Here is a 12,606-nt window from a genome sequence, read left to right on the forward strand (position 1 = left end):
AGTATGCAGTATCATACAACAGGAATGTAGACCTAACAACAGAATTACTCATTCCTGTGTCTACAGTACTCCTGCTGTGAAGTTAACGTCTGACAAAAGACTACGAGGAGAAGAGAAAATAACAGGCGTGTAAATTGTTACAAAATATAAAGAAAATCTCTGAAAAGAAACCAACTCATATATTTGGCCTTTAAAATGTGAAAATGAGAAAGGCAAAATTAATTAGGTAATGTTTATATTTTCCAATGAAGAAAATCTGTATATTAATGACAATTAATGGTTCCAATTGAATTACTGCATTAAATATTTAATAATTTTTTCTTCATGCATTTCATGGTCTGACGTAGTGAGCAGCTTTTCTTGTTTTTCTTTCCAGAAATAAGCACTGATGTCCTCTAGTGGACACTAGAAGGCATATTTGCCCTCTGAAGTGTGCTTCACAACCAGCGAGGAACAGTGGTCTGTATAACATTAAAAAAAAAGCTGTGTCTAATGGATAATGGATCTCTATAACAATGAGAGGCATTCAACTGTATTTTGATTTAGTATAAATGAATAATTGTTTATTGATCATTTTATCCATTCACCAATTGTTAAACAAGGGCATTCTCTCTGCCACATACTACAACAAAAACACATTCAAACCAAAAAAACAACAGTCCTTCTTGCAGGAGCAGAGGGTGAGACTGATGTCAATCATCCAGCACTCACTACTCATGAATGTATCATTTAATTTAGCTTTACATGGTATTTAGATACATTTCTACGTATGGATTTCAAACAATATCGACTCACATTTAGCTATGGAAAACATTTCCAAAAGCAAATATATGCACCCGGAGCACATTTATATACACACCACACAGACTCTTCCCATGGGTTCCCCTTCACTCTTTCCAAATGCTGAAACCACCTTGTGGCAGTCTATACTTTTAGAATTAGAGGAAGAAAACTCTTGGACTAAAGAGAAAAACACTGGATATTTTTGTCTCTTTAAAGTTTGCCTATAGGCTGACCAGATAGTTTCATGGGTTCTACAGACATCATAATTTCCAAAAGCAGCCAAGCTTAGAGCAGAAGAAGTGAAGTGAGTGTGTCTCTAGTTTCCCTATCACTGTGGTAACTGAAGGAGCGTTCCCTGTCCAGACGGGAGGTAGGTAACATTGCGAGAGCGGCTGAGCTGGAAGGCGATGTCCTCTGCTGCCTCCAGCTTTCTCAGCTCCACCAGGCCATCACCAGCTACTTCCAGAGAATCAGCGATCAACAGCGCAGCCTGGGAGTCTCCCTCCGCTGATATAACGGCTGCCTGCTTCTGCTGCTCTGCCTGGGAGACAAATACAGAGAGAACGTTAAATCACCTGTTGCTTGTGGACAAATAAAACAGTATTTTTCAGTCTTATATGTTAGAAAAAAAGTGCATGTTAATATTCATTAAAATTAGGGGTGGGCGATATGACCAAAATCTTATAATCACGATAGGCAAGACAAGGCAAGTTTATTTATATAGCACATTTCATACATTTCAAAGTGCTTTACATGAAAGAAAGTAAAATAGTCATTACATTTTTTTATAATAATATTGATCACAGCAATAAAAATTGTAATAAAAACAAGAAACTTAAAAACAAATATTCTCAAGCTTTGTTCAATCTCTTCCGCTCTAAGTGAGCAGGAAAAAAAACCCTTCCAAAACACCTAACTATTCCACTACTTCACTCCCTACTTACTTTGACCATCATATCTGACCTATTCGCTAAAACTCGGGGCATGCCCGTCTGTAATGGTAGGAATTTAGAGTTGGTAGAGCGATTCACGACTAGAGCCTCGCTTCTAGCGTCTCACATTCTCTCTTTATTTATACCTTCAAATGCACTAATTGCCTCTAGGGCTCCTTAGAGAATGCATTTTGTCCCTCCCGGACTGTGCATGTCTCAATCTATAGATGTGCATTCGTACACCTTTACACTTACAGGTGTACCTAAATTATGACACCAGTTTTCTTCTGCTGGTGTCCCTCACTCACATCTGAGTGAGCCCATCGCTCTCCCCCTCCCACACTACCTCCGCTTACAGACAGTCCATAACCAGAAACCAAACAAATAAAACTTAGGCGGTCCTACTTTAAACTGATTAACCAACACACTTGTCTTTCTTTGCCCACATTCTCTTTACCATCACAGCACTTACTTTAGCCTTCAGTTTAAACTTTTAAATGATATAAAATTGATTTAAAACAGTTAAGAATAGAAAATGATTATCACAACAAGGAATAATAAATCACAACAATAAAAACAAGGAAAATTATATAAAATGAAAGTACAGTGCAATCAGTTTGGACGTAGCACAGTGCTCATTCAACAAATGCACAGCTAAACGGATGAGTTTTGAGTCTGGATTTAAATGTGGCTAATGTTTTAGCACATCTGATCTCTTCTGGAAGCTGGTTCCAACTGTGCATGGCATAATAGCTAAAAGCGGACTCCCTTTGTTTTGTGTGAACCCTTCTAACTGACTCAATCCTAATGATCTGAGTGGTCTGTTAGGTTTATATTCAGTGAGCATATCTGCAATGTATTTGGGTCCTAGGCCATTTAGTGATTTATAAACGAGTAAAAGAACTTTAAAATCAATCCTAAATGTAACTGGAAGCCAGTGTAAGGACCTGAGGACTGGTGTGATATGCTCAGATTTTCTGGTTCTAGTCAGAATCCTGGCAGCAGCGTTCTGGATGAGCTGCAGTTGTCTAATGGTCTTCTTGGGAAGGCCGGTGAGGAGACCATTACAGTAATCCACCCTGCTGGTGATAAAGGCATGAACAAGTTTCTCCAAGTCTTGACTGGAAACAAAACATCTAATTCTTGCAATGTTTTTGAGATATAGTATGCTGATTTAGTTACTGCTTTGACATGACTACTGAAACTAAGGTCTGTTTATAAGGTTTGAGAAGAAAGTCTGTCTAGCTGTGGCTAGTTCCACATTGAAAGCATGAAGGCTGTTTTTATAGATGCTATAGTGAATTGGGTTTTGTCTTCCGCCACATCCGCTCAGCTTTTCTGCATTGTCTTTTCATACTCTGAACTGCTGTTGATTTTTGTCTGCCATTCTTCTTGCAGATTTTCACGGGGGCAATATCAATAACATTCTTAACTTTTGAGTTAAAGTAATCAAGGAGAAGATCAACAGAGTCTGCAGAAATGCTTGGTGTTCAAGATATAGCCTCCATAAATAGCACACTAGTGTTCTCGTTAATGCATCACTTTCTGACAGAGACGGATCTAGATTCAGTGTTAACAGAGATGAATATATAAAAGAAAATACAGAAGTGATCAGATAGTGCTACAATAACACTATTGTAGCACTATTGTATAACAATAGCTGTTAATAACAATGAATTGTTTAGACCTCTACTGATGAGTAAATCTAGAGTGTGTCCACGATTGTGTGTGGGTCCATGCACATGCTGACTCAGGTCAAACGTGTTTAAAGCAGTTATAATTTATTTTGTAGTTTTGATTTCTGCATTATCTGTGTGAATATTGAAATCCCCTGCAATAGCAAAACAGTCAAACTCTGAGGAAATCATTGATAACAGTTCTGTGAAATCATCAACAAAGGCTGGAGAGTATTTTGGAGGCCTGTAAATAACGATAAACAGAATACGTGGAGCACCTTTCAGCACAATACCTAGACATTCAAAAGACAAGTACTGACCAAATGATGCTTGCATTGATAGACATCTTTAAAAAAGAGCAGCAACACCTCCACCTCTCCTAACAGTCCCTCGAACAGGAAAGGAACGGAACTCAACTTAAAGAAAATAATCAAACAATTCTTCCTAATGCTGCTGGAAACTGGTTGCATTCATCTTTAAGTGTAAAGATAGTAAAGTTCCTTGCTTGTGACTCCCTCAGGTTGAAGTTAGAGCATTCTTGAAAACGAGCATTAGAACCTTAAACTCTCTTCAGATCAAAACAATTCATTGAAATGTGTGTGTTACGTATTCTGTGTTATGTTAGCTTAGTAGTGTGTAGAGTAGTAAATAAACTTTGAATTTATTAATAAATCTTTGTCTGGTGCTGTGCAATTTCTTAAAAATATACAAATATATATATATATATATATATATATATATATATATATATATATATATATATATATATATATATATATATATATATATATATATATATATATATATATATATATATATATATATATATATATATATATAATTTCTTAATTTTTCCAAAGATCGTGTTACCTATGCTCAAAATGTACCTAATCAATTCTGTGTTATTACGGTGGCCACTGGGAATAAAACTGAATTGTTAAGAGATAACGTACTGATTTTAATGCTTGCTGGACAAGTCGTTAATGAGGTATTGTTAACAAGGTATAAGTTGGACGTTTTGATTAATATCGATTAATCATGTAAATATCAATATTGAATCTTAAAAATAGATTCCCCAAAACTAAATTAAAATAAGGGCTAATCCTTTACAGCAGTAAGCAAGAGCGTCCGAAAAGTAGAGAACCCGGAAGCAAACGATATGACTCATTTTATATCACGATAAAGATATATCACAAGTTATTTTTTTCCTTTTAAAAAGATTTTTATGATATTAAAATCTTTGATACCATAGAATTTCCATAATCTTTGTCACCAATGTTAATATCAAACTAATACAAGCCTAAAGAGGCAAAAAAAAAAAAGAAAAAGCTCGATGAAGATAAATAAACAGTCAGTGATGAAATAAGGATAAGAATCTAATTGCAAGCAGTAGGACAAAAAAACCCTACAATAAATAAGAAACGCTACATACCTTGTGTCTTCACTGTTAATTATATCTATCTATCTATCTATCTATAGATGGATGGATAGATATAATTAACACGCATATTATGTATAGATTCTATACATATATAAATATATCAGACTTATTTTATTTCTTCTTATTAAAATGACAAAAGTGGTTTAGTCAAGAGCAGTGAGAGATTTTCTCTCACTATTGTTTAATATGAATGGCAGACAGGACGAACATTGGACAGCTTCGCCCTTTTAAGACTGAAGTCTGTATCCAATATAGCCTACTGTTACATATGCGTTTTCTTTTTCAGTTGTTTACTCTCTTAAGACCTAAATCGCTGTGTTTATGAGAATACTTGCAAAGACGAGGATTCTGACATATAAGTGTGTTTATGTAATTGTTCATGGTTCAAAGCGGCAAATAAAATGTGCGGTCCTCTCACACAGAAATGGCGCTCTGTTTTTTGTTTCAACGGCTTAAAATCGGTTGTTTTAAAACTGCAGTGCTTATAAACACGTGTCCATGCTACAGATCTAGTCCCTCGTTTAGGAATGAGCTCCTTGTTTTGTCCTGGCTGGTCGTTCTCCTCCTGGTTCCATCTCCCCTTCACGCCCCGTGGTGGCGTGTAAAGATCGCAGTCATTCACATTATGAAAACGTATTACCGGAAACTATGTATTTTGCAACACCACGAAATAAACGATAGAGCATAATATGAAACGATAGACTTTATTTCGTCCATCCGATATATATATCGTCATATCGCACAGCCCTAATTGAAATCAATTTTAATTTTTCAAAAAAAAAAAAAAAAAAAAGATGCATTCTATGCATCACTTACAACACCAAGAGTCAGATTATTATTCTTACAATTCTCCTTGAACCATATAAATATTGCTGCACCAAATAGGTTTGGAATCAAACTGCAGAGTAAGTAAATTTTAATTACTAATCTCATTTTACTCGGATTTGGGGAATGTTCTCTTTGGCACGGTTACATTTTGAGGCTCTTACCTTTTCTACAACAAACCTGGCTCTCTCAGCCTCCTGCTGTGCAACCTGCTTCATCTCAACAGCCTCTGTGAACTCCTTGCCAAACGTCAGATGTGTCTGAGGGGAGGGAATATGTTAAGGTGAGGCACGGCAGTAAAGAAAAACAGAAACAGAGAAAAGCAGAGGTCTTTACCAGGGAGACGTCATCTAGAATGAGGCCGAAGGTGGATGCTCTTTCTGTCAGATCCTCACTGACCTGCCTGGACACCAGCTCTCTTTGAGTGATGAGCTCACCGGCATCAAAACGGGCCTGTGGAAAAATTCATACACATTAATACTCCATTTCATCCAAGTTTTCCATTTCATCTCCGTTCAAAAATCTAGTGTCAGTAAGATACATACATTTATGTATGCTTTTGAAAGAACTCATCAAGGCTGCATTTATTTGATCAAAAACAGTTAAATTGTGAAATATGATTACAATTTAAATGAACTGTTTTGTATTTCAATACAATTTAAAATGTAATTTATTCCCTTGATGATAAATCTGAATTTTCAGCATCATTACTCCAGTGCCACACAATTCCTGCTGAAATATGCTGACTTGCTGCTCAGTACATTAAAGTCCTCCTGGGAAGTTTGCGCTTACGCATTGCAAAGTTTTAATTACGACATCAGGGGCCTGTTTCATACAACAAGTTTATTGTCAGTTGATTTGGTTCAAAATAAATCAGACTAACTGAAATAAACCTGGCTTATTTGGTAAACATGTTTTATGAAACAGGCCCCAGGTGTGTTTAAATCAGAGCAAAATGGCAACATACTTCTATATAAAATTCTTTTAAACTTTTTTTTTTTTTTATCTTTACATTTTTTAAAGTTTACATCTAAAACATGAAAAAAATGTGTGCTTCACTTTTAGTTTTTTTTCAATTTATTAAAGGAACAGGCTCATTTTACCAGTCCCCTGGAGTTAAACAGTTGAGTTTTACCGTTTTTGAATCCATTCCACCGATCTCCGGGTCTGGCGGTAACACTTATAGCGTAGCTTATATAGATCATTGAATCTGATTAGACCGTTAGCATCTCACTCAAAAATGACCAAAGAGTTTCGATAACTTTCCCATTTAAAGCTGGACCCTTCTGTAGTTACATCGTGTACCAAGACTGATGGAAAATGAAAAGTTGCGATTTTCTAGGCCGATATGGCTAGGAACTATTCTCTCGTTCCGGCGTAATAATCAAGGAATTTGCTGCCGTACCATGAGTGCAGCAGGTGCAGTGATATTACACAGCGCCTGAAAGTAGTCCCCAGCTAGGTAACTAGTTATGATATAGCTGGGGACTACTTTCAGGGGAATAATTTCAATCATTTAACAAGCTTACCATCAATACAGAGCTGCATTAATTGCGCTCCAACATTTGCACACTGACATGCCCCCAACTTTGAGTATCCCACTTATAATTACAGTTTTATGGTGGCATTCATATGCATTCAATTCATAAATATGATCTAATGAATGTATTATTATTATTATTATCATCTATGTAAGTGGCACTGCTTAATATTTGTGTGGAAAGTGATACAAAAATGTTCAGGATCCTTTGAACAGAAAGTTCAAAAGAACAGCATTTATTTGAAATAGAAGTATTTTGTAACATCATAAATTTTACAATTTAATCCATCCTTGCTGAATAAAAGTATTAATTTCTTTATAAAAAAAAAGTTACTGAGCCTTTTTTGATAGCACTATACATGTTTTCACAGCGTTCTGTATGACACTCACCACTACAGCCTTCAGAACCTCAGTGGTGATGGAGGGCAGCACTCTCTCGTCATAGTCCTCTCCGAGGCTGGTGAAAATCCGCGGCAGCTGTGCAAAGACCGGCCGGAAGAGGATCCTCAGCGTGATGTTGACATTCTGCAAATCTGAGAGGAACAAAGACAGACCATTGTGCAGTTTCCAAAGTTTTATTAGTAAAAGCAAAAGAATAAATTAGTGCTGTCAAACGATTAATCGTATCCAAAATAAAAGTTTTATTATGTATATATATAAATGCATGTATATTTTTAAGAAAATTATACATTATATTTATATATTAAATATGTTTGTTTATAATAAGAATATGAATATATAAATGTATAAACATGTAAATATTTTCAAAAAATTTACTGTGTGTGTATTTATATATACAGAAATATACATAAATAAGAATAAATGAAGAACAGAAGCTAGACAGAAACAGTAAGAGAAATAAAGGCTAAGTAATGATGTACCTTTGCTACCAGTGATGACAGGTACATTGCGTGGACGGGACCTGCAGTCAAAGATGATTGGCTTCTGCACCCAGGGAATTAGGAAGTGTGTGCCCTCCCCAACGACAGAATCCTGAACACCTCGAAACCTGTCGAAGATGACCGCCCTGTGTCCCGCATCCACTGCAATGAAAAACCCCACAGAGTTAGACAACAGCTCTTCACATATAAATTCAAACCTAGCAAAGGAACACTTTGCTTGATATAATAATTGTATAAACTCAAAATAAATATGCCACTGTTTTATTAGGTACATCACAAAGCAATTTAGCACTGAACTTACCATTGAAAAGTGCAGAGTTTACAACACCTCCTCCTACAGCCAAGGCCAATCCCAGCTTTCCAATGGACTCAAAGAGCTTTGCCATGGCAGCAATGCAACAGTCCTGGGGAGAGAAGCATATTCATCTTAAGCATCTCATTATGGCATCTCTCCTGAATGTAAAAACCCTTCGATAATTAAACCATTGACACGAATGAAACGTGCTAACCTGGTTCAGACATGAAAAGCATTGATAAAACAACCTTACAATTATTAAACTGTCCTGGTAAAATAGGTATTCGCTAATACAATAAATTACATGAGGGAAAAACTAAAAGGGATTAAAATAATCCCGTTGTAGTAAAGTTTATTAATTAGCCTGCTACACGCTAATGCTGCAACTGACATGCAATCAAGTCCCGCTGCCTACTTTAACCACCAAGACGCGCTAATCATGCTTGTTTCTCTTTCAAAACGCCACATTATTATTATCAGCCTTTATGTCAAGTAAACAAACACCAAGCCCATAATTAAAATACCGCTAGTCTCTTACAACGTAACCACGCACTCACCAACTGCGCTGTTAGATCAGAGTGACCTCCACCGGAGCCTGCGTATTAAGAAACACATGAGACACATGACTTCTGAGCATGCGCGGAACCTTCAACATAAGAGTTCTCTGATTGGACAGAGGGACACAGAAGAGAACGCCCACGTGAGTAATGATAACTGTTATTGGTCGCCGTCTGCTCGTGGGTTTAAAGACTGAACAACAGTATGTGGGTGTTTCAACTATGGCACCTTTGGCACTGTTAACGTTTTGAAATTTAACTCCCCCAACAACGTCCATGTGTTGTGTCAGAATACGTTGTCTGTTTCAGTTGATCTTCACTGTTTTGTGATGTTTGCAATGTTTAAAAGGGGTCTTGAATTGCCATTTGTACTGTTCTCTGAGGTCCTCTTATAATGTTATCAAGATATTTACATCAAAAACATCATAATTTAGAGATCATGGGCTATTTTCTGTCCTGTTTTTAACCCTTTTCATTAGAACAGTGCTTCCCAAACCTGTCCTGGAGCTGGAGGACCCCCTGACCTGCACATTTTGTATGTCTCCCTAATCAGAGACACCCAATTTAGTTCTTGCAGTCTCTACAAACGAGTTGATGAGTGGAATCAGGTGTGTTAGATAAGGGAGACATACAAAAAGTGCAGTGCGGCCTCAAGGACAGGTTTGGGAAGCACTGCATTAGAACATAGGTGTGGCGGATTGTAGACTCAGAAGTAAATTCCCACTGCTATGATTGGCTAACAGTTGTTTGTACACATCTTTTGCCTTGACATCTTTTTCGGCAGCACCTGACCAGTTAATACTAGCACTTACCTATTCCATTCGTTTGGGTCTAATTTATTTAAAAACAACAACAACAACCTTGCTTTGTGTACTGTGCTAGACTAACTGAGACTTGTCACAGCACTTGTTGATCTGATCGCTTCTATTGCTCACCTCATTTGTAAGTCGCTTTGGATAAAAGCATCAGCTAAATGATTAAATGTTTGTAAATTAATCTGCGGTAAAATGAGGTGAACAAAGGACCAAGTTCTTACTGACGCGGTCTGCAACTTTATTAAAAATCAAATTCATCAAAATAAGTTTATAGTTTGGTTTCTAGACCTGCATTTGCTTCTCTCGTTATTTACACTACATGCTCGAATCGGTGGGTGGGGCTAAAGCAGCGATGTAGAAGCAGGCGTTGATCTTCTTCTGTGGAGGCGGTGCTTATCCACACTATTATGTCTTGTGATGCGTTCCAAATGGGATATATCGCCCTCCGAAGGGCATTTCGGAGTGAAAACAATCATGGCCGCCATATTGAAGTGTTGTTCCAAAACGAAGTGCGCAAAATTAGTCACTTCAAAGGGCCCTTCGGAATGAAGGATTTCGAAGGGTACAACTGATGGACACTTTGGGCACCCATGATCTTTTGCGCTGATTCGTTGGATGATGACGCCACCTCTGTATAATGACGCAGAAGGGCACTTCAAGAAACAGTTGTTTGGTCCCCTACACCCTTCAACCCTTTGAAGCTCTCACTCCGGAGGGTAAACCCTTTGGAGGGATTAGGGCATAGGGATGAGCCCTTCCGAATGGAACACAGGGATAGAGTGTCACATTCCTCAACCAGTCATTTTATTCAGCTGTTTTTAGACTAACAAGAAAGTTTTGTGTTCTGAAACTTACAGGATGATTTTATGGTAATGACCGCTTATGTCAAAAGATCAAGGGAATTTAGATTTTTCAGTTCATGACCCCTTTAAATAAAGCCATAAAATGTAACATAGTCAACGGTACAAGTAAAGTTATACTTTTTAAGTTTGTTTGATCTGTTACACCACCCTAACAAATCTAAATATTTCCAATGTACTGCTTGTAGCACATACACGTAACAGTCTACCACAAACTCAATAAAAACAGGAAGTTGTGTTTTCACAGAAATAGTGAATAGTGAAGTGACATTCAGCCAAGTATGGTGACCCATACTCGGAATTCGTGCTCTGCTTTTAACCCATCCAACGTGCACACACACAGCAGTGAACACACACACACCGTGAACACACACCCGGAGCAGTGGGCAGCCATTTATGCTGCGGCGCCCGGGGAGCAGTTGGGGGTTCAGTGCCTTGCTCAAGGGTCTCACCTCAGTCGTGGTATTGAGGGTGGAGAGAGTGCTGGACATTCACTCCCCCCACCTACAATCCCTGCCGGCCGGAGACTCGAACCCGCAACCTTTGGATCACGAGTCCAACTCTCTAACCATTAGGCCACGACTTCCCCCGAAAACTATGTATGTCAAATTTTTAAATTGTGTGTCATAAATCAACGTCTCAGGAAAATGTTATGAGGTTTCAAATCAAAATATGACCTTCTGTTACAAAACAGGAAGTTGATTTCAGACATGTCCTCATATGAAGACAACGGGACTAAAAGCATGTTTATTACACATTTCGGGAGACATGACAAATGAATAGGGAAAGAAATTATATTTCAATATTCCTATGAAATATTATATATTATTATGAAAATCTTGTCAATTATTACTCCCATTATTACACTTTTTTTTTTCATTACATGTTGCCCCAAAAACACATTAATATGCAATTAATTTAGTTTATAGATACATTGTATATAATGAGAAAACCTGTTTATGGCCATTGTACACACATTTTGCAGAAAGAAAAATTGTATATCAAATCACTCTGTTATAACATAGTTGAGAATCATCTTTATACAAAGTTTGGTAAAAAAAAAAATCTAAACTAAAAATGTATGGGCCTTTTATTTAAAAAAAAAAAATCGAGTCACTATGTTTTATATTATTATTATATATTTTTTTAACATTATTCTATATACTCTAAACTATTTAAAGACATGATAAAAAAAATCCTAAAACTTTTTTCTCGGGTTAAGAGAGGGAGCTACCACCCCCATACTGTTGATTAGCGCTTTAAAATAAAATAATTAACGTTATATATTTGCTGGAATAGGCCTACATCACAATCTAGGATTTATCTCTATACCCAGCTACAATAAAGCACATGATACGGTGACTCTTGCTCCGGGAAATCCCACTATGGGCCCCCTCCTCCTTGGGACGACACACCTCTTCCAGCTCGAGTTATTATAAACCATCGCACAGCATTCATGCAGTCATCTTAAACTGACGGATCCCACCTCGGACTGGCAGCTTTAAGGACGCATACTTATTAAACTGTGAGTCTCGTTTGTCTTGAAAGGATAAATTAGTACAACATTCATCTAACTTGTTTAGTTGTCATGATGAACGAATGAAAATGTAAAGCACGGAAGACGATGCATTTTTTTAAGCAACGCGGAACAGCGTTGCCTTTAAATGCAAAATATTGACAATCGTTGCCGTTTTCAGTCGTGGCAAACTGTCGCAGTCTATTTGGACTTTAATTTAATGTTTACACGCATATTATCAGATGAAGAAATCTAAATAAACAGTAGTTTAATTTGTGATATCGTTAATCGCAGGCTTTTACCGTTCTGTGTGCCAACCTTTAGTCAGTTCTTTCAGATGCTGCAGTTTTTATCATAACTAATGTAATAGATTGAATTGTGTCATTTCCGGGTTCATCCCTCCTGCTGACTTCTGGGCATGCGGAAGACGTCATTGAATTTGATTGATTGACTTGAGACAAATG

General features: G+C 37.1%; 2 protein-coding genes across 5 annotated transcripts in view; one reads left to right on the forward strand and one right to left on the reverse strand.

The window, feature by feature from the left end:
- On the reverse strand, positions 1 to 12,546 carry LOC306851726 (prohibitin 1-like). 3 transcript variants are annotated; one of them, XM_079388166.1, is made up of 8 exons: positions 12,445 to 12,546; positions 8,952 to 8,989; positions 8,401 to 8,503; positions 8,079 to 8,240; positions 7,588 to 7,730; positions 5,994 to 6,110; positions 5,822 to 5,917; positions 290 to 1,324 (listed from the first exon to the last, which is right to left on the reverse strand). In XM_079388166.1, exons 3-8 carry the CDS (start codon positions 8,483 to 8,485, stop codon positions 1,112 to 1,114), a joined length of 816 nt encoding a protein of 271 aa, XP_079244292.1. In that variant the 5' UTR covers positions 8,486 to 8,503; positions 8,952 to 8,989; positions 12,445 to 12,546; the 3' UTR covers positions 290 to 1,111. The 3 variants fall into 3 exon arrangements, with proteins under 3 accessions (XP_079244291.1, XP_079244292.1, XP_079244293.1); XM_079388165.1 differs by lacking the exon at positions 12,445 to 12,546 and having other exon boundaries at positions 1 to 1,324; positions 8,952 to 9,058; XM_079388167.1 differs by lacking the exon at positions 12,445 to 12,546 and having other exon boundaries at positions 540 to 1,324; positions 8,933 to 8,958.
- Positions 12,043 to 12,606, forward strand: part of LOC306851710 (major vault protein-like) — a 19,097-nt gene continuing 18,533 nt past the window's right edge. For both annotated transcript variants that reach the window (XM_079388150.1, XM_079388151.1), the window contains exon 1: positions 12,043 to 12,151. The gene's annotated coding sequence lies outside the window, so the exon portion shown is untranslated. The remainder of the gene's footprint in view (positions 12,152 to 12,606) is intronic.

The sequence above is a fragment of the Barbus barbus genome (assembly GCF_936440315.1).
Source record: "Barbus barbus genome assembly, chromosome: 3".
Lineage (NCBI taxonomy): Eukaryota > Metazoa > Chordata > Actinopteri > Cypriniformes > Cyprinidae > Barbus > Barbus barbus.